This window comes from Polypterus senegalus, chromosome 18 (genome assembly GCF_016835505.1).
Source record: "Polypterus senegalus isolate Bchr_013 chromosome 18, ASM1683550v1, whole genome shotgun sequence".
NCBI lineage: Eukaryota > Metazoa > Chordata > Cladistia > Polypteriformes > Polypteridae > Polypterus > Polypterus senegalus.
Genome location: NC_053171.1, coordinates 73,477,682 through 73,504,251, shown reverse-complemented (window position 1 = coordinate 73,504,251; position 26,570 = coordinate 73,477,682). Strand labels below are relative to the sequence as shown.

Genomic DNA, 26,570 nt, shown 5'->3' with positions numbered 1-26,570 from the left:
GTGTATTGCTATACTTAATTAATAATGTTTTGTTCATAGTGACCCGAGACTCAAAATATTAAAGTAATTAAAATTATACTAATTTAGGCATTGGAGTGAAGAACTCGGGGCCCCTTTCTACACACTGTTAGAGTAGACGGGCTACATAAAATGGAGGCACCGCTGGGACAACTGTGTCTTGGGTAACCAGTGAGTTTTTTTGTTTGGTTTAGTTTTGAAAAAAAAAAAAAATTCCGCTAAGTAATGGCTGAGAAAACTGAGTTAGTTTCTGAGTTAAAGAAATGGTGCAGGGGTGAAGGATTGAGTGAGGCTCATGGACTGTTAGTTATTGTCCCTGAAGATGTGGAAATAGCACATATTGAAGAGACTCTTGGGACTATTAAGTGCTTGGGCAGAGTACGTGTTAGGGAAGGATTTTCAATTTGGAACTGAACAGCCTCATGGTCTTGTGTGAAAGCAAAAACGCCCTAACTGCCGAAAGTGTCCCACCTGAGGTGCATCCTCCTGAGGGTGGAGAGGCATGGCCATTAGTTATCATAGATAGAGCCCCAGCTGCAGATGAAAACTTTCATACCAAATTAAAGTTGCTAATGCAGGCTGAGGGAAAACTATGGAGGACATTAAAGCTCTACTGCCAGGTGCACAGAAGCCCACTGGCTCAGCTGATTCAGTGATACAGGCATTTGGTGACTTCTTAGAAAAGACCCATAGACCCTCGTCTGAAGGTGGATATCGCTACGCATCTTCTCAGGAACACAGCCTGTCCCAGCAGGAGAGGAGCAGTTTGACCACTGGCTTGAGCAAGCATGGCTTATGGTGGAGGAGAGTGAATATACAGCTAAGGAGAAAAAACGCCGTTTAATGGAGAGTTTAAAAGGCCCAGCACTAGAAATAGCAAAGGCTGTACGAACCAGTGATCCTGATGCTAACCCTACAAAGTACTTAGAAGCTCTTGAAAGTGCCTTTGGGACTGCAGAATCAGGGGATGATCTGTATTTTGCTTTTAGACTGATGCAGCAGCAAACAGGGAGAAATTGTCAGATTTCCTCAGGCGTTTAGAACGGTCTCTCTCTAAGGTTGTTCAGAGAGGTGGCCTTCCCCATGCTAATATGGATAGAGCACGTTTGGAGCAGTTATTGAGAGGTGCCGTTGCCGCAGACCTAATGCTAATTCAGTTGCGTTTAAGAGAGAGAAAGACTGAGCCACCCACCTTTCTACAACTCTTGAGTGAAATACGCGCTGAAGAAGAATATGAGGCTTCCAGGAGGAAACTCACGCTTTTGTGCATCCGGTACAGCCAAAACAGACAAGTGATTTAAAACAAGCTGAGATTCAAAGCTTAAAAGCGGAACTTAAGGAGCTCAAGTCTATAGTTACATCTGCTGCAATTTCATCGACTGAAACTCAGAAAGAGTGCTCAGATAGTATGTTTTCAGCCGATACACACGTAGGTGAGCTCCGTGCTTTACAGAAACAAGTAAAGAGACTACAGATCAAATTAAATAAGAAAATGACACCAGCCGATAGTTCAGCCAACCCAACTACGGTGTCAGCAGTGGAAGTTTCCCCTAAAGTAGTAAGCTCTTCCCCTAGAATCTCCAGACTAGCTGAGGAGCAATTCTGCTACCGGTGTGGGGAAAATGGACATTTTGCAAATAAGTGCAATAATCAAGAGAATCAGAGCAAAGTCATTAAAAGACTAATTCATGCCCTGAAACCGTCTAGGGAGAGTCAGCCTAGGACTAACCCGTCAAGGGATGAAAAACACTGCATAGTTAAAAGAAGTTTTGCAATCGCACCAGAACAGGCAGGAATACCTGATGGTTTGATTGGTCCACCTAGCATAGTACAGTTAAAAGTTAATGGTCATTCCTGTGATGCTCTGTTTGACAGTGGCTCCCAGGTTACTATCATCTTCGAGGCATGGTATCAAGAACACCTGTGTGATGTCCCAATACATCCTGTGTCTGGACTGGCTATTTGGGGTTTGAGTGAATCACAGGATAGTTACCCCTACCGTGGTTACATTGTAGTGGACCTTGAGTACCCAGCTGAAGTTATTGGTACCTGTAAAACTGTAACTGTTCTTGCACTCATTTGCCCCAGTCCTAGGACTGCGGACCAGACCCCTGTTATTGTTGGCACAAATACCAGTCATGTCAGGAGTTTAGTAAAGCAGTGCAGAGACCGTGGATTTGATATCACACAAACTCTAGGAATACAGGCTGACTGCATCAATGAGATTGCTGTTACTGATCCTGTCTCACTCACCTGTGATGAAGATGACAAAGTTGGTGTGGTGACATGGCAGGGCCCCGGATCTTTGACTATTCACCCGGATGAGGACCAGCCAATTGTCTGTAAAGTTGATTTTAATCGTCCATTAGGGAAAGAGATACTGATGGTTGATTCATCTCCCTTAGCTCCACTTCCTGCCAGCGTGTTACTGCAGTCCATGGTCGTGCCAGCCCATGAAGTGAATGTTAACAGTTTCCGAATTTTGATCCAGAAGACTTAGAGAGACTGAGTCACGTCCCAAAAGAGCAGTGAAACCAGTAGTTAAGTTAACATATGATGAGCCAGGGAAAGGCAGAGATCAGCCTATTACAATCATACACAGAGGTGTTGTAATTAAAATTGGGAACAGTTAGAAATGTGAATGTTTGCCACCTTACCCATTATTATGAGTAAATAGTTAAGTCTGTTGGGGACACCAGACATTTAAAAGGGGGAGGGTGTAGCCCAGGTTAAAAATGTGCTTAACTAACTAACTGATTTATGTAAATAAGTTACTGATGTAAAAAAAATGTAAATGTTATGTTTTAAACTGTTCGTTTTAGTGTAGCAGTTCGTTACCTGGTTATGCAGACTTTTATTTTGATAACCGGATGGGTAGAAAAAACGGAAGGTAGTGGAAGAACCGCGAGAGAGAAAAAAGAAAAAAGAGGGAGAAAGCAGGACGGCGAGTTGGTGTAGCAGAAAGTTTGGGGAGACAAATTATCAGCACGATAATTTGCTGGAATATGAACTGCTGATATAAACGGAGAATTTCGATTAGACGTTCGCAGTGTTTATCCGGCAATGAACCACTCGTTAACTCAGCGAGGAGAAGTAGCAAGGTGAAGAGGCAGTAGCTAACGCAGCTCAACACGCTTCTGGTGGACGTTCGTTTATTTGGAGACGCTTTCAGGATTAGCTCAGCAGCGGTTCCCTGCTCGTGGATAGAGGCGGAGAAGTCGGAAGGATTTGATGGACTGATAACCACATTGCCAAGTAGGGTACTTTTTTATTTTGTTTTGTTGCTCCTGGTGGAGTGAAGGGACCGTTAGGTTTTTGGTCGCAACGCTCACAAGCTACGAATCAGGCCTGCAACGTTTTGTTTTAAATAGTGTGATAAGAGTGAATGTGTTTTTATTATTAATAGTGTAATATAGTTTTTGATTATTTCCAGTTTATTACTTGTGTTTTGTTGGTTTATAATTAAAAGGGGAGTTTACCATTGTTTTATAACCCAGTTTCTTGGTGTTTTTCTATAAGTTTGTTTAGTATAAACCATTGAGTTGGGAACAAATGTAACAGGTAACTTAATCTACCTTTATTTATTTGTTATTACCTGACCAGTGTATTGCTATACTTAATTAATAATGTTTTGTTCATAGTGACCCGAGACTCAAAATATTAAAGTAATTAAAATTATACTAATTTAGGCATTGGAGTGAAGAACTCGGGGCCCCTTTCTACACACTGTTAGAGTAGACGGGCTACATATATATTTGGATTTCATTAGTTTGTGTGTATTTTACTTTTTCTTTTGGGACTTTCAAGTAGCACTGTAAATATTGTATACAGTCATTTCTGGGCTCCATTTGATTGTTTTTGTGTGTCCTTTGCGGCATTGGACTGTGTTTTAATATATAAATTCCAGGGACATTATTTTGATTATTTTCTTTAAGTGCACCTGTAAATAAAACCTCACTTTATTTTTCAAAACCCCAACCCTTTTTGTGTCTGTGTCTCCCTGTCTTACACCATCATCCTGGTCACGCTCGGTCCCACATACTAGACACCTAGAGTGTAGGCTGGTGATTCCAATTCCCACTACACGGGGTGTCACACTTGTATGATTCGCTGAGATGAATCGTTCAAAATGAATAAATTGTTTGCAAAGCGCCCATCACTACTATTGACTTATTGGAGGGATATGTGAAACAATGTTCTCCACACACCGCTAGTTTAGGGTCTATTAGTTAAAGAAGAAAAACAGAAGTGTAAATCATGCTAGAGTTTGATGTTTGATTTCAGTGATCCACCCAATGGCGAGTAGAAACTTGGCCGCTAGCTGTGGGTGTGCAACCAACTTTATTACCGAGTGTGCTAGAAAATCGACACCAACCAGCCGGCAAACGCTAAAGGATCGGCCAGGTCACGGGTTTGTCTGATATCCATGAGTCACTAGCTTAGTCGGACTTAAAGTTTCCAACTTCTGTTAGATGCGTGCAGCTGTGTAGCTCATTCTTACAACAGGTAACAGTTTTTGGCCAGAATATGGGATATCAAATGACATGATAGTGGAGGACAGACTCACTCGTGCATTCGGAGGCTGGAAACAGACAGTTCAGATATGCAGACACAAAATGCAATGGCGAATGGCGAAACGGTAATGGGACTGCTTGCTGTGATACACCTGTAGTACTGAACTGATCAAAATGATAACAGATGTTATTTGCCGTTTGAGCCTTGCAATGCACTGGTATGTCACACCTATCAACAAACCGTATTTTAACAGAGTATTGTTCACAGCGCAAAGTGGTGAGCACTATACAAAAATAAGTTATATTGTGTTATTATAAGTTAAGCAGTCAATTTATCTTCACTATTTTTAAGTACTGCAGATGTAAATTAGAATTACCAAAAAGCAAACTAGTCTTGCAAAAAAAAAAAGCCATTTACGTTGGTATGATGGGACTAATATTTTTTTATGAATGTATATTGTGACAGATAGGGGGCGCTATCGCTCCCTTGAACCCTTGACCAAGACGTCAGACACCGGGTAAAAGTCCAATAATTGACTTTGATTGATACTGCACAGTGCACAAAGCACCCTCCTCTCCACAATACTCATAAATAACAATAACCAATACTCAATAATACAATCCACCACTCCCAGACGCGTTGCCACCGTTCCACCCAGCTCAGCTCACTTGTCTGGGATTTCCCAGAGTCCTTTATAGTCCCTGTCGTCTACTTCACCCTGGAAGTATGTCATTCCTCTTGTCGATGTGACTTGGATGTTCTTCCGGGGCGTAAGGCAAATAATCGCTGTTTCTCCCTGCAGCGCCTCCTAGTGGCCCCCATGGTATCCAGCAGGGCTGTGAATAAAGACTCCAATGTCCATGATGCCCTGCTGGCATTCGGGGCACCTCCATGCTGCAGGGAGGGCTCCACCTGGCGGCATGGGGGTATTGGCCGGGATAAACGGCCGGCCATATATCACAATATTTAGCAATAGTAAAAAGAACTGCACACCGACCTCTGACAAATTTAGGCCCTCCCTAATATGAAATCCTGCCGCCACTACTGATTCAGCTATTTTCAATGAATCTCGACGCTTGTCTTCCTCTGCAACAACCTTTACGAGGCTGTGGTTCCTTCTTTAAAGTCAAAAATCACACTAAACTAGTGATGAGCAAACCCTGAGTTTGCTTCACCGTGAGTTTGGTGAAATCACGGAAACATTTGAAAGCTTCGCAGAACTCCACGAAGTGCATTGAAATCAATGGAGGAGGGGCTGAACTGATGTGGAGCGGCATATAATGGTTCATTTTTCTTTCTAATGTCCCAGACAGCTAGAGAAGCATCTGCTAACTATGCTGGACTGATTTTTGTGGCCAAACATGTGAACTGAGCTGTGAGAATACTGTGCTAAACAAACAGCAAAAGTCATAAATGGAATGGTAATCGCCAACAAATTACAACAAATGCCCAGAAACTAGCAATACATTAAAAAAAAAAAATCAAATCAAATATCATTGGGCCCCCAGAGTTCCAATCTTGGGACACAGATTTGCTAGGCAAAGAGGCGGCCGCTTGTTCCATCGTTTAAAGTCCTGGCACTGGGTGTCGCTCGAATTTTATTTTTTTTTTAAATTCCAATTTCTATGCTGGCACTGTAGCAAAGGACAACTGTACCTGTAATGTGTTCAGGACTTATAGTGTTCACTCCGGAGTGTCGGTCAGGACACTGGTAAATGATGTAGATAATTACACACAGCAGCTCAGAATGAAATTGACTTATTTATTCAAAGATATACACCTATATTTGAATAGGTGTATATATGTGTGTGTGTGGTCTACAACATAAAGAACTAGGGGGCTTTACCCCCTGCTCACATTGCTCTCCAACCCCTGTGCCTGCGCTACACGCTAGCCTCTTTGCGGTTCTGTCGCTCTCGTATGGGGATGTGGATGTACAATTTAAATAGTTTTTTTTATTTTCATGGGAGTTGTTGCATGTGCCAAATAAAACTATTTTACATTATAGCAAGTAATTAAAAAAGTAAAACGTAATAATTTGAAAGTGAATTATGTTTCATGTTGTGTTAGAGTTATTCGTTGTGTAATACAATTTAATTCTGTTTGGCTTTGAAATGAACACTCAAAAACGTTTTAAACTTACACTTTAACTGTAAATCTTTAGTAAAAACAATTTTTTGATTTAATTTTTGGTCCGTGTACTTTTTGGTATTTGAGATTTCATTTTACAAACAAAAACGAAAAAACGAAAATGAAAGGAATTTTCAGATTTTTATTTTTGAGTAAAGAATAAAATGAGGGAAAATAAGGTCTTTTTTAATTCTGTGGTAACAAATAGCAGTCACAAACTTAAAATTACACATACTATTCTGGATTTATTTGTGATGCAAATAATGAAAGTGTAATAGCTCAAAAACAACAAAACAGACGCATTTTCGTTGTCTGAAACCAGAGGCATTTCTTCTTCTGCGCGATTTTTGACGACACGTGCGAACAGTCCTCCCTCCTCACAACTCATCGACCGACGGCCTTGAAGTTACACTGCATGGCATCAGCAGAGGATGGACCATCACGTTGTTTTTCGGAACAGTAAAAGAGTGACACTCCGGGACGAGGACATGACTGCAGAAAAACGGAGTCGCATCTTTCCGGTAAAGAAATACAAGCTTTGCAAACTTTGCTTCATTGATGTTGCAGTTGTTTTTTGAACTTTATTGTTGTTACTTACTGTGAAACAGCTAACACTTGGTGATTTCATTTACTAACACTAGGTCTGGCAATTTTTATAGTGCTAACATTTTGAATGGTTGCTCATTGACAAGTGTAACACATGTTAAGAAAACTTTCTGTACATCACGTTGCTTTCCTAACGTGTTACACTTCTGCGGATTGTTAATACTCGAAACGTTTGACTGTGAAACAGCTAACACTTGGTGATTTCATTTACTAACACTAAGTCTAGCAATTTTTATAGTGCTAACATTTTGAATGGTTGCTCATTGACAAGTGTAACACATGTTAAGAAAACTTTCTGTACATCACGTTGCTTTCCTAACGTGCTACACTTGTGCGCATTGTTAATACTCGAAACGTTTACTAGCGATAGCACTATAAAAATTGCTAGACTTAGTGTTAGTAAATGAAATCACCAAGTGTTAGCTGTTTCACAGTCAGTAACAACAATAACGTTCATAAAGCAACTGCTACATCAATGAAGCAAAGTTTGCAAAGCTTGTATTTCTTTACCGGAAAGATGCGACTCAGTTTTTCTGCAGTCATGTCCTCGTCCCGGAGTGTCACTCTTTTACAGTTCCGAAAAACAACGTGATGGTCCATCCTCTGCTGATGCCATGCAGCGTAACTTCAAGGCCGTCGGTCGATGTGTTGTGAGAAGGGAGGGCTGTTCGCACGTGTCGTCAAAAATCGCGCAGAAGAAGAAGTAGTTCTGGTTTCAGACAATGAAATTGCATCTGTTTTGTTGTTTTTGAGCTATTAGACTTTCATTATTTGAATCACAAATAAATCCAGAAAAGTATGTGTCATTTTAAATTTATGACTGCCATTTGTTACCACAGAATTAAAAAAAAACTTATTTTCCCTCATTTTATTCTTTAATCAAAAGTAAAAATCTGAAAATTCCTTTCATTCTCGTTTTTTCGTTTTTGCTTCTAAAATGAAATTTCAAATACCAAAAAGTACACGGACCAATTTTCGGCAATATCGCATTGAATTTTGATTCTGTGTTTGGACAGTGCAATGTATAACTGCCCTTGATTGAATTTTTTGTTTCTTTCTCTCTATTAAATAAAACGACTTTTTCAAATGTTTGGCCCTGAGATTTGTTAATCGTCTTTGCAAAAGATATCCTAATGGGAAACTGTCGAATGGCATATCAAGATCTCCTTTGGTGTCTGTTGTTATCCGTGGAAGATGTACTACATCACCTTACTTACATACATCTTTCTTTCTACAGTAATTCGGCCAGTGGAAGACCGGACGGTGTTAATGGTTGTAGATATTCTTTGTGATATTGTAAGTTGATGTTCTCATCTTCCACACAACCACCACCAACTGTTTCATCATAGTCAACTGATACGCATTTAACCAATCTGCTGCATAACCGATTGACAAATTCCGCGTTAATTCATTTGACTTTGTCGTTTCTTGGTGCTAGGATTGCCCGAGTACTCATTTCTTCGGTTGATAACCCTTCATGATGAAATTCTTCAATAAGGTTTGGTCATAATACGCCTTCTTTAATTGGGAACTTAAAGTGAGGAAAATGTTCAAATTTATAAGAGCTGAGAGAGCAGAAACTGTGTCTCTCAAAAGCATTCACACAAATGAGAGGTGAGAGGATCGTTTGTGTTGTTGAAAGTGGTTGAGAGGAGTGCCGGACTTGAAAAAATTTCACGGCCAAATTCTTGTCTCGCGGAACTTGAAAAAATCTTCCAAAAAGTCTGGTCTTGTTCAAGGATTTTTTTATATAATAGAGAGATATATAAAACTTATTGGTAAATTACACAAAAGTCCACTAGATGTCAGTATTACTCAAATTTAGCACTCGCTTTACGGCAGTATCAAATCCAAATCAATAAAGTTTATCAGTAAACAGTACCAACAAATTTATAGTAAAGTACATTGATGTAATACCATAAACTATTATTAAATAATATTGCGGCATGTAAATTACAATAAGGCACATTCCCAACTAAACAGTACACTTTAAACAACTTTGCATCTTAATGTATAACAGACATACAATACAAGTAAAACGCAAATGAACCCACCTCTGGTCATTAACACACACTTCTTATTAATTCAGGATGCTACTAACTCTTAGTTATTACAGACAAATATGTCTCTTTGCGGAAATTACTACTGTAGTACATGTGCATCTCTTTCGCTTTTTGAACATCCCATAATATGTGCTCTTGTGCATGCTGGGAGGTGCACCTTGAAATGTGAGCCATGTCTCTTAATTATTGCTGTCTCTCTAACAGGCTATGTGATTTTTTTCTTCAATGAAGATTTCTGAAATGCCTTGTAAAGAGTATGAAGTCTTTTGTTATTATTATTATTATGATTATGTCACAGGGCCACGTGTGTTTTCTGTCTCGGTGGGGGGTGGCAACTCCTTTTAATGCTTATTTTGAGATTGTAGCTGCGCACATGACTAATTATGCATGCAAATTAGCCATGTGGTGCTGTGCTGCCAGGACACAACAATCAGTGGTAAATACCCGATGGCAGTACTAATAACATTCTCGTTATTGTCACCTAATATACCCCACAAATTAAAATACTGCAAGTTTTTATTTACTGTATTTTGCATGCACGATGGAAGGCTGCAGCACCGATTGGGTGTTGACAACAGGCAGCAGTGACACATACATGAAGGTTCTGAGTATGGCTGCTACAGGTCTGTGATGTCACACAGATGGCCTCACAAAACATCATGAAGCGCTGGGAAAAAACTGTTGGCCTAAGCAAGCCACAGAAAAATATTCGTCAAAGATGGTCACCAGTGAATAGCACATTCGCTGCAAAAGAATGCTTTGGTGAATTTTGGCAATCAACACTACACCATACTGTTTGTACCCCGTGCTTGGTACCACATTCATTTACTTCCATATTTATGTGAATAGTACATCTATCATCTATCCTTACCTTCTGAAACAAAGTACCAGGTAAATGCGATGAAACCATTATTTGAAGATCCCTTTTCGTTGTCACTAACATGCATCAGAAACGTGAAAGGGATATCTTCTTTTATAAAAACTTTTCTCGTTTTGTCGTTTGACATATTGGGGAAGTTGCTGACCGTTCCATGCCCCATTATAAAATTGGGATTGTATTTATAGAAAATGCTTAACTTTAGAGCACAATTTTGGGTGAAGAGTGCAAATTTACAACGTACTATGTTTGTGCAGAAATAACTTGAAAAATAACAAACTTATCCTTTAGGAGTTTTTATTCACTCCCGCTCTGAAATGTTTTGTCAGAACTGAAGGTCAATTTTATTGTATTGGAATTTGTTTTCAGGTGTTTCAAGATATTTTGCCTTTTTATTTAAACACAGTTGCTTTATTTATATATATAAATAAACTTATTTTTATCTTTTTGGTAGCAAAATGTTTGATATCGAGCTGTGCCCCCTGCCCTTCTCGATGGAGGAAATGTTCGGCTTTATTAGTTGTCGTTTCACTGGGTACCCGGCATCTGTTCAAGAGCAAGCCCTGCTCTGGCTCCACGTAAGTAAGCAGTGAGCGTCACCATCCCACGTCTTTTCATTTCACCGTGTTTGAAGAGCTCCATTATGAGCATGAATTGTGATGCCCATCTTCACAGCATGGTGCGAGTGCAAATCCTTTAAGGCTTGATGAAGTATCACGAACATTCCAGTGCAAAGAAATTAATGAATTGCTGGAAAATGGATTCAGATTTTGTCTGAGGAACCTACTGGTGTTCATGTTAAATAGATGACTGTGTCCTTATTGTCATATGTGCTGAGTTGAATGTTTCCAGGCTTACTACATACGTTATGTTTTAATGTAAAGACATGACCTTCCATTAAGATTTCATGTGTTATTAGGTTACCTAATCTGCATTAAGTCTGTGCTCTCATGAGCAAATTGCACGAGCAGCATACAAATATGTCAGCTACCATTTAGTTATGAAAAACCTGACACATAAAAAGGAAAAGAGCCTAACAATTTGTCCCATTTATTCAGGCATTACCTACAGAGTCAATAATTAACACATCAAAATTGTGTTCATTGTTGCCTATGATAGCTGTCTAAGGTGGACTCAAATTCAAGTCTTCAGTGTAGACCTCAGCATTAATGTGTGCAGTGTGCCATCTACTGGAATGTATTTTGTAATGGATGGAGTAAAAAATGCATTGCATCTGTCATTCCAACAGATGGTGCATCACAAACATGTGTAGTAATAAAATGCATTGCATCTGTCATTCCAACAGATGGTGCATCACAAACGTGTAGTAATAAAATGCATTGCATCTGTCATTCCAACAGATGACGCATCACAAACATTAACACTGTTGTTTTTTTTTTAAATCGACACAATGCTCTTCACTATAATCTTGACACTTGACCCTGAGCTGTTTCTGATTGCTTTTCAGTTAAGACCACAGATGGCCTATCCAAAGAGTGTTAAGCCTTTTAAGACAAAGTTAATAGTTACTTGGTATTAATACCCAGTTCAAAGCACTTGAATAGACCCCCTGAGAAAGACACAAAAACCCTGCACATACAGCACTTAGTGAAGGCCAAGAGACAAACCAGAAGAGGATGAAGAACACACATCACAAGGGCTCATGCATACTCAAAGTCCTACTGTAAAATAAACACTTGAAACAAATTGTCTCCCCACTTCCTTGTTTTTGGATCAAATCTTTATTAAAAGACACCACAAAGCCAGTATCTTAGTAGTAACAACTGTTGCTTTTAATGTGTTCCCACTTTTTGCATTGTGTCTTATTACCGATGAGGAGATATTTAGCTAACATCAGGGCTTTGCATGGCTTCTTTCATCATATCGTCTCTCAGGAAACGCACATACACACATGAAGACCACCCAGCCAACTTTTAACATCAATTTTCCACCTCAATCAAAGGAGAAGTGTCTGTGTGACTGTCTGGTTGGTATCTCTATGTCATTCCAACAGATGGTACGTCATAAATATTTGTAGTAAATTGTAGCTTCCGTGGACGAAGCTGGCCTAGGGAGTCGCCAAAAATCAATCTGAACAGACAAATCAATTAATGAAAATATGCAAATTGCATTTTTTATCAAATGTATTTTACAAACTTAAAATTGTAGCCAAGTTTGAAAATGAAGTTACATGCGCGTTTATTATACGTGGGCATATAAATTACTGTGAGAACCACTGGCACCAACATTGCAACATATGAAGGTTACCAACCATGGACTGTGCTATTAGTACTCATAACTTTAGATGGTGGTTTGGTCTTCACGTGTTCATCTCTGTTTCTGTCTGTGGTCCAAGGTCCTTCAATGAGGTTGAACGAGGACACCAACTGTCCTGGCATGTGTGAGTATGAATTTGTGTGTGATTATGGCCCTAATTGGGCTGGTTTCTAAGTCATTCCAGCATTGTCATCAGTACTGCTGGATAGGCCAGTAATGAAAAAAGAAAGTGCACAAAATGGAAGGATGGATAGATGGATGATGGAGAGACAGATGGCTGATGGACAGATGGATGGATAGATGTAGAGATGGATGAATGGATGGATAACTAAGTATTAGCCTGTGTGAAATGGCTGTGCCTCTGTATTTTATCTTCTTGCAGGTCTTATCAGAGCTGGACATTGTAGTACCCTTGCAGCAGCTAATTGGCATGTTTTCCGATGGGGTGAATTCTGTGAAAGAACTGGCTAATCAGAGGAAAGTCCGAGTCAATGACCTGGCTGGAAATCTTGCAGCAAGGCGGGTAGGTTGTGCCAATGTTCGCTTGATTGGCGCTCTTCATTTTTGGAGTAGATTTTGACCATTTGAAAGGAACTAGGCACCATTTCTTATCCCAGTGTGCTTCATGTTGATTAACTTCCAAAGTCTGTTGAACTTGTGATGCTCAATTGAAAATTTGGAACTATGCTGAGAAGTCATCTCGTAGTCATGTAATCCATCCCCCGGACATCCTCAAGGCCACAAGCTTCAGCAAAAATAGTTTTCAGGAATATCAACTAATGGGAAACGTCATCTTGATGACCCTTTAGTCACACATGACACTGATCTGCCACGCCCAAAAAGACCCCACACTAATGGACTGTAGTGGTTTAAAATTGTGTTCTTGTGTATTTTGGGTTAAATTTGAGACCCATTGTTGCTTTTTTCTTTCTGTTTGTCTCCTTTATGAGTCACAAGCCCACTTACTGGGAACAGCACCTTACATCCCCCAGATTGACCTTGTGCTTACCCCATAAGCTCATTTGCATGGCCTGGACCCCTGAATAACTATATGGTACGCAAGGTGGAGTAACAATAGACCAGAGCCCACCTATCTAAATGTGATCAGTGGAGTTAGGCAGTAGATGTCTCATAAACTCGAGCAAATCATGGCACTTCATCAACAAGAGCTGGTAAATATTTGAAGATACTTTGGAAAAGGATACACAGAAATCAAGAGAGAGACAAACGTCCAAACACAGGCTGTGTCACGGGCCCATTGCTTCGGAACTTGGCTTTCAGCTTGTTGGAAGGCCGATGAACTGTTGTCTTGTCAAGGCCAATTATCTCTCTTTGGCTGCGGTCATGTCATTGCAAAATGTGTATCTGCCATTCTTTCGAAAAATACTAAACTACACTAAAATGTTCTTGATTTCATGAAACTCATTAGGTTACAAAATATGTGAATATGTTAATCAACCTCCTAAATGTGGGGGGCACACCATAGGCCATCTCAAATGCAGGTGCCAGCGTGTCGATGTGTCAGGTAGGAGGCTTGTCTACCAGCCAATGAACATCTGCAGCATGCTGATTGCATATGCATGAGCTTCATTAGCATAGTCGATGTGCAGTTGTTTCATGATGGCACCTGGACAGGGTTCAAAGCACATTCGCGTTCACACATTTACTGTACATGACGACTGTGATTTATAAAGCTAAGTTGTGAAGGAACGTCATGTTTAATTAATCAGGTTATTTTTGGCATGCATATTTTCCTGTGGGCGGCACGGTTGTGCAGTGGTAGCGCTGCTGCCTCGCAGTTAGGAGACTTGGGTTCGCTTCCCGGGTCTTCCCTGCGTGGGGTTTGCATGTTCTCCCCGTGTCTGCGTGGGTTTCCTCCCACAGTCCAAAGACATGCCGGTTAGATGGATTGGCGATTCTAAATTGGCCCTGGTGTGTGGGTGTGTTTGTGTGTGTCCTGCGGTGGGTTGGCACCCTGCCCAGGATTGGTTTGTGCCCTGTGTTGGCTGGGATTGGCTCCAGCAGACCCCTGTGTTCGGATTCAGCGGGTTGGAAAATGGATGGATGGATATTTTCCTGTTTTTTTGATGTATACATATTTTCACAACTGAATCCATTCAATGTTTTACAAATGAGATCTCAGGTGTCTCCTTTTGTGGATCTTCAACCCTGACAAAAATAGAGACTTACACAAAGCAAGAAGGACAATCACCACACATCTAAATTCCACAATCACCACACAGACAAAGTGCACTTAATTTTGTGTACAAGAGAATATGTCAAAGGAGTTTGGGTTCTTCTAGACGCAACGTGACACCAGTCCATTCCACAGAGGATTCTTTAGGTAGAGCATTTTTGTGAACTCTTGAACCAAATGAACCCAGAAGATCTTTCAGTCTTCGAGGAGGTCCCCACGCTTCCCCTGGTCCCTGAACTAAATGAGTGTCCAACACTCCAGGAAGTCCAAGACAGTAAACTAAAACATCTGACCCTTGTGCCCAATGCTTTCTTTAGCTCCTGGAGCAGCTGATTTGGGCTCCCCGCACACAGACATCATACTTGATGTACATTTCCTTGTTCTCCTTTTTAATGTAACCTCCATTTTTAGCAGTCAGTGAGCTTTGGCCTTCACTCACTTCCCAGCTAAACCTCACCATTTCATGGTAACCGGTGTCCCCTTATGGATGACTGTGACATGTTTAGGGTGAAAGGTTCCTGTTCCAAGACCTGAGCCTATTATTATGTCCTTTATGTTAGTCCTAGCTGATGTCATACTATAATCAGTCAGTCAGATGCTCATGAAGTTCCATGGTGACTTGTCCTGTGATCCTACGAGACTTGAAACTACTTGGGTCTGCCAGTTGAGCCAATGGCCATGGGTCTCCATGAAGAATGTGCCTTAATTTTCATCCTTATTTGAAAGGGAACCTGATTTTGGGTTGTCAATGAAGTCTGATTGAGTTTAGCAATTGTCCACAGTAGAAACTTCTGCCACTTTCACTGATGCTGTTGTTTGTTTCTGCCCATTTCTTCCTCTACAGGTGAGTGTTGTGTCAGATCCAGGACGCCGTGGTCAGCATAATACGCTCAGCCCTTTCCCCAGTCCCTTTCGCAGTCCCTTTCGCAGTCCCCTGCATTGCAGCCCCTTCCGCAGTCCGTTTAAGCACTTTGGCCATGCCGGAGGACATCATACCATCGACTTGGACTGTGATGAGGAGGACATGAACCTCAACTGCTTCATCCTCATGTTTGACCTCATCCTTAAGCAGGTATTGAAATTCAGTGTTTGAGTGGCAGTGAATGTGAACCAGCCAAAGATTAAATGGCCACCCTTAAGAGTTCTGTTCCTTATTGCTGTATGGAAAAAATATCTGGGAACTCCTGACTGCATGATGGCCAGCAATACTACCAGAGAACCCTAGAGGCTTGTGTTCAACTCAAGCAATGTTGATATTGTTGCTTGTTCTTTTTCACCTCAAAGCTGTCCTCTTCTAGACTTGAGCTCTTGCTCTCTGACTTTGGGCTCTTCCTAGCCTTTGTAGAGTGTCGTTGTGAGGCCTTCACTTGACTCTGCTTTTAAATCTACAAGTCCGGTCCCAACAACTTAAGACTACTAAGGAAAATTCTAGCAAACTGACTTGCATTTCAACACAAACAATATAAACACAAGGGATGTCATGTTGTGCCTGATCCACAGCACTGTTTTTGAAGCTACATGTTTATTCTGAAAATTGATGCTCCAGAAAAGTCAGGACAGGTTTAGTTTAGGACTGAAAACATTGTGACAAGTTGAAATAAGAAGGTGATGTGAAGCAGGTGGGCCATTCGTGTTCAGGTAATGGTGGCCAGAAGCTTGCCAGTTTGCTCATGGATATGTCAGTAGATAAACTGAATGAAACGGCTTTTGACCCGCACTGTTTTCCGTTCCCTTTACCATTATGTTATAAGCCAACTGAAACCAATGCATTAAAGTTAAACAGTAAGAATGTATAGAGAGGATTATGCCCTCGGTGTAAATTACCTTGCCTGGTTAGTTTGAGCAGATTTAAAACTTATTATGAGCAGTCGGCAGTTTCAAAATATGACGATTTTATACTCCGATGATGCCGACATCAGAGGATATCTCAATGATCTGATGCCAGTCAAGACAGCATCTCATCATTTGATTGATTTTTTGTGATGTGAACTCATGTGTTTCGTTGTTCTTTAACAAAACATGGAGAGACATAACTAGTGAGGTGGGTTTGTGTAAACATTAGAGAAGTACTTGGAACTGTGTCTTCAATCCACATATTTCATATACAAAGGCCAGTACTACAGGTAGAAACATGGGTGTGCCATGGGTTCCTCAGTTTCACCTATTGTGGCTAATCTGTATATGGAAGAAGTGGAAAAGAGGGCGCTATTATCCTATCCTGGAACACCACCGAGCCATTGGTTCAGGTATGTGGACGACCCCTGGGTGAAAATCAAATCTTAGGAGGTACCACAATTCACTGACCACATCAACTCAGTGGGCAAACACATCCAGTTCACCAGGGAGGACATGAAACATGACTTGCTAGCTTTCTTAGATTGTGAAATTTCCATCAGCAATGGGAGACATTTGAAAGCCAACACATAGAGATCGGTATTTAAGGTTTGACTCTCACCATCTGCTAGAGCACAAAATAGGTGTCATCAGGACTCTACAACACAGAGCAAACACCATACCCACAAACACAGCGGCCAGGGAAGCAGAAGAACATCATATCAAAAAGGTCCTGAGTAAATGTGGTTATCCCAGCTGGATTTTTGTCAAAGCAGGGAAGACATCTAAAGAATTCTCTAACCAATTTAGGAAAGAGGAAGGACAACTGCTGCCTAAGCAAAAACCTTTGGTGATCCCTTATGTGTCAAGAGTATCAGAACAGCTGAGACACATTTTTTCAAAACAGCAGGTCTCAGAGGCTTTCAAACCCCAAAACACGATACGGCAAAAAAATCCAAAACCAAGGATCGGGTGCCCCAGCACAGACAGAGTAATATAGTTTACGCAGTTAAGTGCCAAGAGGATTGCCGTGAATCATATATCGGGGAAACCAAACAACTACTGGTGAACGGAGGGCACAACACAGAAGAGCTACCTCGTCAGACCAGGACTCTGCAGTCAATTTACATCTACAGGACAGTGGCCACTCTTTCAGTGATGAAGAATGAACATCCTGGACTGGGAGGAATGCTGGTTTGAGCGAGGAGTCAAAGAGGCCATTTACATGAAAAAGGAACGACCATCTGTGAACCGAGGAGGGCGCCTAAGGGTACATCTTTCACCATCTTACAATGCAGTGATTGCAGCCATTCCGCAACTCTCTGTGAATGCTACTCATGGCCATTGATCAATGGACAATTTGCATATCATTGATCACATAGCCCATTGTTAGTCAATGGTGCTAGTTTGGTCATTAGACCAAGGTACTGTTTAGTGATGAAACGTATTGGGGAAAAAAATTATGTCCAGATGAACAGAATCAACTTTCTAGAATGAGAGAAGTACACTCACACACAGAGGAAAATTCAGGTGTTTCTCCACCATAGTTCTCATACCAAAAACACCACTCTGCCTTACATGTGTGCTTCTTAACACCAAGGGAGTAGCGGGGATGTCTATAATTGAGTGGTATGTGTTATGTCACCCTCCATTTATGACTCTGATCCAGCAGACGGGGCCTTCCAGAAGCTTCAGACCTGTTTACACTGCTAATTGAACAACTTGTGTGTGGCCTTTTGAAAAGTCTGCTGGGGTTCTCCAAGCTTGTACCATCAGAGTTCTTGTAGCATCAATGTAGAAGTCTAATGTCACAGTACCATAGGTTTGTATTGCAAGTAACGAACCTCTAAAGCACCGTTCCAGGATGCCATGGTCAACATGACATGCTAAGACATTTCCTCAGGGTGTTCTTCATCAGAAAGGCCCTTACAAACTAATTTATAAATGGGACACACTACACGGAAATACTGAGATGTTGAGTTGAATGTACACAGGTGTAGCATATTGGGAAGAGCTGGCAGTGGGGTACAGCAGAGGGGAGATTTCAATCTGCAGATGGTCGTACTTAGCTACGCAAGAGATGAAGGAAACACATACAATAAACAGAAGGCTAGAGGATGAATAGGAAGTGAGTTTGATGTTCTGTCTATTTCTGGACTTTGGTCTTCTCATCTGAAAGATAATGCTTTGATGGCATCGCTAAAACCACTTACAATACTTCTCATTACAGATGGAGCTGCAGGATGACGGTGTGACTCTGGGGCTCGACAACAGCCTGTCCAAAGACATCTTGAGTATCATCACAAATGTTTTTCAGGCCCCCTGGGGTGGTTCACACACCTGTCAGAAGGATGAAAAGGCGGTCGAGTGCAACCTTTGCCAGTCAAGCATCCTCTGCTACCAGCTGGGATGTGATCTTCTCGAAAGACTTTCGCCCAAAGAAGAGACCCGGCTGGTGGTGAGTCTGAAGTGCAGTTTGATTATTTTGTGGTGGTGGGTCAACCTGAAGTTGCATCACGTTGCGACACTCATTAAACTGACATCACCCAATGTTGGGAGTATTCATGCTTCAGGTGTTTTTCAGATATTTTGTGTCGATATTTGGAACTGTTTATTATTTTAGGGCTCCCGTATATTGAATTCCCATTGTTTTTCCACACATAGTTGGCAATTGGCGTGTACTTGAAGGCCATGACCCTGATTTCACCAGTTCTTCTGGGGTGATCCTTCTCTATCTGAGCAGGGACAAAACCCTTTTCAAATCGTAGAAATACATTTTGTGTGTTAATTCTGTTGTGTACAGACCTTAGTTACTGCTGTCTGATTCTGAGTTTGTCCTTCATTTTGGCTTGTCTCACAGCTTTTCCCCATTTACCTGGTTTTGTCCCCTTGCCTCTTTTTGTATGTTTGTCTCCTGGCTACTGTCAAATATCATCTGCTTTGCAGTCATTAGACCCTGGGCTTGTTGTCCAAGGTTGTGGATTCTTGAACAAAGCTAATACCGTGTAATAGTTTGCTTTTTGGTTACAGTTTATGATTTTTGGTTATTTGATCTCTAGTTCTGGTTAACTTTGATCTCCCCTTTTTTGACTCTGCCTCACATGTTTATCTCCTGGTCTAATTTAATTAAAAGTGGGTTACCGTGTGTGCCAGTCTTCCACTCACTTTATTTCCTCTGTGGGCTGTCACTTCTTTCATCACTAAGCAGAGCAGAGACAGACCAACAAAGCCATTTGTCCCAAGACCTGAGGTCAGTTCCTCTCATAATTCTTAAAGCCCCCTGAAGTGTTCCAAAATGCAGACGGTTATTTTTGGCCTTGTATACTTAGTGATCTGATTTACTAAAGGATGTAGGAATAGAAATGCATACCAAGTAAAGAGAGCATTAGTATAAAAATTCACATCCCCTATAAAGAAACTGAGGTCCGTGGCAACACCAGTGTTTGAGGATCAGTGCGAGTTGGGCTCTGTGGGTGCGTGTGTGGCTCAGGAGCTGGATAGACACAGGGTGTTCAGTCATACTATTTGTTTAATTGGTCGAATGTTCCACATCAGCAATCCTTGGATTGTAATTATGATGATAATATAAAGCCTCGGCTGGAAAACAGGAGGAGGAGAGGAAAGAAAAAGAGAAGCATGGTGGGTAAAATGGAAAGAAACCAAGTGAAGTGCAGAGACAGGAACATGGCAAAGCTGGTGCTGCGGGGTGAAGATAGGCTGTCAGGGTTGGACCCAATAGGAGCACGTGGCAGATGCTCAGGAGGCAGGGTTGCTCCTGCTGAGTGAACAGGAAGTCAGAATGGCTCACCGCTGTGAGTAGACTCCCACCTTAAGGCCATGTAGTGGCAGGGGTCGGGAGATGGAGCAGGGCTTGTGCAGTATCTGAAGGCAGCAAGGGACATAAGTCGGGCTTGGGGCACCTTACCGATGATTGAGTGAAGTGGCGGAGTTGCAGGCCCATAAAATGGTGGACTGTGCCAGTTGATGGACGTCTTCTTGGGATGAGAAAGCACCAAGGCCAGCTAGAGTTTTAGAAAACGTCAGACCCCGTTTGTTTTAACCACTTGACTTTTTAGCCACCATGGTTTATTTCTTTGTTGGAGCTCTGCACGTTTGAATACATTGTGTTGTAATAAAAGCACTGAAGCACATTTTGCACATTATCCTTGTTGTTGGTGTCCACAATTGCTGGGCCTATCCCGGGCATGGTATTGACGGTTCCGGCTTCAGGGACGTAGTGGCAGCTGGAGCCAACCTGGGCCGTCACAGGGCTAAGCCACATCAAAGAATGCTGTAGCCATGGAGTGCTTTCAGTCTCAGTTCAGTATTTTCATTTCAATTTAATTTAATTAAAACTGTCTGGTTTGGTGTGTGCCAGTCTTCCACCCACTTAAACGCTGTAAAGGCTCATGGGCAGTAGCCCCAACAACCGGCACGCCCATCCTGACTTTCAGAGACCATTTGTTCTCATCTGTGTCTCATTTGTATATCACTTTTAATCCACACATGCTGTATTGCAACAAGTACAGTATATGCAAATTTAACTTCTACTTCCTCTTTAGTCTGCTCACATTAGGGGTCGCCACAGTGGATCATCTTCTTCCATATCTTTCTGTCCTCTCCATCTTGTTCTGTTACACCCATCACCTGCATGTCCTCTCTCACCACATCCATACACCTTCTTTTAGGCCTTCCTCTTTTCCCCTTGCCTGGGAGCTCTATCCTTAACACCCTTCTCCCAATATACCCAGCATTTCTCCTTTGCACATGTCCAAACCAACGCAATGTTGCCTCTCTGACTTTGTCTCCCAACCTTCCAACTTGAGCTGACCCTCTAATGTACTTGTTCCTAATCCTGTCCATCTTCGTCACATCCAGTGCAAATCTTAGCATCTTTAGCTCTGCCACCTCCAGCTCTGTCGCATGCTTTCTGTTCAGTGCCACCGTCCCCAACCCATATAACATAGCTGGTCTCACTACCGTCCTGTAGACCTTCCCTTTCATTCTTGCTGATATCCGTCTGTCACAAATCACTCCTGACACTCTTCTCCACCCATTTCACCCTGCCTGCACTCTCTTGTTCACCTCTCTTCCACAATCCCCATTACTCTGTACTGTTGATCCCAAGTATTTAAATTCATCCACCTTCACCAACTCTACTCCCTTGCATCCTCACCATTCCACTGACCTTCTTCTCATTTACACACATGCATTCTGTATTATTCCTACTGACCTTCATTCCTCTCCTCTCTAGAGCATATCTCCACTTCTCCAGGGTCTCCTCAACATGCTCCCTTCTATCGCTACAGATCACAATGTCATCAGCAAACATCATAGTCCACAGGGACTCCTGTCTAATCTCGTATGTGAACCTGTCCATCACCATTGCAAATAAGAAAGGGCTCAAAGCTGATCCCTGATGTAATCCCACCTCCACCTTGAATGCATCCGTCACTCCTACCGCAGACCTCACCACTGTCAAACTTCCCTCATACATATCCTGTACATCTCTTACATACTTCTCTGCCACTCCCGACTTCCTCATACAATACCACAACTCTTCTAGAGGCACCATGTCTTATGTTTTCTCCAGGTCCACAAAGACGCAATGCAACTCCTTCTGGCCTTGTCTATACTTCTCCATCAACACCCTCAGAGCAAACATTGCATCTGTTGTGCCTTTTCCTAGCATGAAACCATACTGCTGCTCACTAATCATCACCTCACTTCTTAACCTTGCTTCTACTATTCCTTCCCATAACTTCAAGCTGTGGCTCATCAATTTTATCCCCCTGTAGTTACTATAGTCTTGTACATCCCCCTTATTCTTAAATATCGGCATCAGTACACTTCTTCTCCACTCCTCAGGCATCATCTCACTTTCCAAGATTCCATTAAACAATCTGGTTAAAAATTCCACTGCCATCTCTCCTAAACACCTCCATGCTTCCACAGGAATATCATCTGGACCAATGACTTTTCCATTCTTAATCCTCTTCATACATGTCTTTACTTCCTAATCCTACTTGCTAATCCATTGCACTTCCTGATTCACTATCTCCACATCATCCAACCTTCTCTCTCTCTCTCATTCTCTTTATGCATCAACCTCTCAAAATACTCTTTCCATTTGCTCAACACACTCTCCTCGCTTGTGAGTACGTTTCCATCTTTATCCTTTATCACCCTAATCTGCTGCACATCTTTCCCAGCTTGGTCCCTTTGTCTAGCCAATCGGTACAGGTCCTTTTATCCCTCCTTAGTGTCCAACCTCTCATACAACTCATCATACGCCTTTTTCTTTAGCCTTCGGAACCTCTCTCTTTACCTTGCACCTTATCTCCTTGCACTCTTGTCTATTTTCTGCATCTCTCTGACTATCCCACTTCTTCTTTGCCATCCTCTTCCTCTATATACTCTCCTGTACTTCCCCATTCCACCACCAGGTTTCCTTTTCCTCCTTCGTCTGTCCAGATGTCACGCCAAGCACCCTTCTTGCTGTCACCCTTTCTACTTCTGCTGTTGTTTCCCAGGTGTCTGGCAACTCTTCACTGCCACCCAGTGCCTGCCTCACCTCCTCCCTAAACTCAACCTTGCAGTCTTCCTTTTTCTACTTCCACCCTTTGATCCTTGGCTCTGCCCTCACTCTCTTCCTCTTCTTGATCTCCAACGTCATCCTATGCTGCTTAACTACACTTTCACCTGCCACCACTTTGCAGTCTTCAATCCCCTTCAGATTGACTCTTCTGCATAGGATGTAAACTACCTGTGTGCATCTTCCTCCACTCTTGTATGTAACCCTATGTTCCTCCCTCTTCTTAAAATATGCATTCATCACAGCCATGTCCATCCTTTTGGCAAAATCCACTATCATCTGACCTTCTTCATTTCTCTCCTTGACACTATACCTACCTCCTTGTCTCCTCTGTTACAGTATACTGTATGCAAATTTAACAAACAGCCAAATCCTTATTTCCTTTTTCTTATAAGAATGGTGCCACAATGTGTTCCATTTCCATATAAATCGTTATTGCTGTGTCGCATGGCCATTTCTCTGCAGGTTTCTCCTGATTTTTGACTTGCCTTTTTTTTCCCAGGAGCCAACAGACAGCCTGGAGGAGAGCCTGATCTTTCCTCGACCTGAGTTTTCTATTGGAATGGAAATGGAGGATGAGGAGAAGCCAGGGAACAAAGAAGAGGACAACCCAGGCAACAAAAATAAATCGCCTGACAATGTCTGTAAGCATCTAAAGAAGCTGCACTAAACCGAATTATCGTGACTTTCCATCTTATATCCTATTTAAAAAAAAAATGACGGGTTGACATTGAATAGTTATACAGACTCACAGAGTGAGAAGGTTTAGGCACCACCTCTGTTTTTGCTTTTCATTGCCGTGACGCATTGCACGATGCCAGGGGTGGGTGGATAACCAGAAGCCGTGCTTTGTGATGTCACCAGCAAGATGGTTGATAAACAGGTGCACACTCACTGAATTATTTTGTGTGTTTCTGGCTTCATACCTTAGCAGTTCCATTAACATGTCATGAAGAATTCATGTTTTGTGTCTCTTTTTAGTTCATTTTTGATTCTTTTACTTATGCCAAGTGTGTGTACCATTTTGCATTTTTTAGTTTTGTCTTTATATTTAAGCTGCCTTAGCTTATGTTCTACAGTGGGTACGGAAAGTATTCAGACCGCCTTCAATTTTTCACTCTTTGCTATATTGCAGCCATTTGCTAAAATCATTTATATTAATTTTTTTCCTCATTAATGTACACACAGCACCCCATATTGACAGACAAAAAGATTTTTGAAATTTATTTATTAAAAGAAAAACTGGAATATCACATGGTCCTAAGTATTCAGACCCTTTGCTCAGTATTTAGTAGAAGCACCCTTTTGAGCAGTGCCTGGTTGTCTCCACACACTGAGGAGAGGCAAGACATGACAGCCCGCATTGAGTTTGCTAAAAGACACCTGTAGGACTCTGAGATTGTGAGAAATAAGATTCTCTGGTCTGATGAGACCAAGATATAATTTTTTGGCCTTAATTCTAAGCAGTATGTGTGGAGACAACCAGGTACTGCTCATCACTGGTCCAATACAGTCCCCACAGTGAAGCATGGCGGTGGCAGCATCATGCTGTGGGGGTGTTTTTCAGCTGAAGGGACAGGATGACTGGTTGCAATCGAGGGAAAGATGAATGCGGCCAAGTACATGGGATATCCTGGACAAAAACCTTCTCCAGAGTGCTAAGGACCTCAGACTGGGCCGAGGGTTTACCTTCCAACAAGACAATGACCCTAAGCACACAGCTAAAATAACGAAGGAGTGGCTTCACAACAACTCTGTGACTGTTCTTGAATGGCCCAGCCAGAGCCCTGACTTAAACCCAATTGAGCATCTCTGGAGAGACCTAAAAATGGGTGTCCACCAACGTTTACCATCCAACCTGACAGAACTGGAGAGGATCTGCAAGGAGGAATGGCAGAGGATCCCCAAATCCAGGTGTGAAAAACTTGTTGCATCTCTCCCAAGAAGACTCATGGCTGTATTAGCTCAAAAGGGTGCTTCTACTAAATACTGAGCAAAGGGTCTGAATGCTTAGGACCATGTGATATTCCAGTTTTTCTTTTTTAATAAATCTGCAACAATTTCAAAAATTCTTTTTTTTGTCTGTCAATATGGGGTGCTGTGTGTACATTAATGAGGAAAAAAATTAATTTAAATGATTTTAGCAAATGGCTGCAATATAACAAAGAGTGAAAAATTGAAGGGGGTCTGAATACTTTCCATACCCACTGTATGTGGTTTATGGGTGGTCCCCCAAGAGGCAGGGTCACCTGCCAGGGACTGTCTTCCATGCTATAAATCCAGAGGATCTTCCACAGTTCCAGGCAGTTCATTGTGAATGTGCTCTTGAGTTGGTGTGTGCACTTGTTGCTTATATTGTTAGTGGGTGGCCACTATAATAATCGTGCTCCTGTTTTAGCAATCGTGCTCGATTTACCAGTTATGACCCTCAACGCTCTGACAGTCACACTTGATTAGTCACGAAGACTCTAATATGGGAAATAGTGGGTCAGGACACCAAAAAGGTTGAGAAACACTGGTTTATTGAATGAATTCCAGGAAAAGCAGCATCCAAAATGTTGTTTTCATATGCTTAAAATACTACAGCGACCATTAAGATGATCCTGAGTGTGACCTTCAATGACCTCACATCAATCAGTGAGACAGCTACCTGCACCCGATCCTGCAGGGGTTGGCGCCACGTCCTCATGGCTCATTAAGACATTATGTCTGTTCCAAAACGCAACGGAAGGATGAATAGAATTAATATTTTGGATTCAAAGATTTTTAAAAACTAACCTGCAAAAACTATCCCCACCCCCAGATATGAAGAATAATTCTGGGAAGAAATTCTGCTACCAGCAGCTGCCTGTCAGTCTGAAACTTATCTATACAATTCTACAGGTACATTTTGTGTTTTATTACGTTTTTTCATTTTAATAATATGAACAAGTACCTTAAATGTTTCCTTCTTCTGTGAACCTGCAGGAAATGCCCAAATTCGATGAACCAGATATTCTCTTTAATATGTTAAACTGCCTGAAGATCCTCTGCCTTCACGGTGAATGCCTGTATATTGCCAGAAAGGACCACCCGCACTTTCTGGCTTACATTCAAGACAAAATGTTGATCTCAAGGTATTTATTCCACCCAAGTCTTTACATTGCATAATTCTTACAATTGGAATATTAATAGAGGTGTTTTCTGTGCAAGCTATTGGTCTATTCAGCGATATCCTTGTTCATTTCTGCCCCATTTTGGGGTTTATTTATATGCATTAATAAATTTGTGCTTGATGCAGTTCTTTTATTTATTGAAATTAGTTTAGGATTCCATGTTGTTTTTATTATGGAATTTGCCAGTTTGTTGCCATGTTGTTAATCTCTGATATCAGAAATGTGCAACACCTTGTAAAAGTTAGTATCACAGTACTATCTGGTGTCCGAGATAATGGATATTACAATGAGAAGCCCTCTACAT

The 26,570-nt window shown here is 41.6% G+C and overlaps 1 protein-coding gene across 5 annotated transcripts in view; it reads left to right on the top strand.

Moving 5' to 3' along the window:
* The window catches only part of LOC120518298 (protein unc-79 homolog), a 240,182-nt gene that overhangs the window by 114,819 nt on the left and 98,793 nt on the right, over positions 1–26,570 (top strand). For all 5 annotated transcript variants that reach the window (XM_039741016.1, XM_039741014.1, XM_039741015.1 and 2 more), the window contains 7 exons: positions 10,664–10,787; positions 12,869–13,009; positions 15,528–15,755; positions 18,747–18,974; positions 23,614–23,755; positions 25,915–25,994; positions 26,079–26,227. In XM_039741016.1, the coding sequence (XP_039596950.1) occupies positions 10,664–10,787; positions 12,869–13,009; positions 15,528–15,755; positions 18,747–18,974; positions 23,614–23,755; positions 25,915–25,994; positions 26,079–26,227 (1,092 nt within the window). The remainder of the gene's footprint in view (positions 1–10,663; positions 10,788–12,868; positions 13,010–15,527; positions 15,756–18,746; positions 18,975–23,613; positions 23,756–25,914; positions 25,995–26,078; positions 26,228–26,570) is intronic.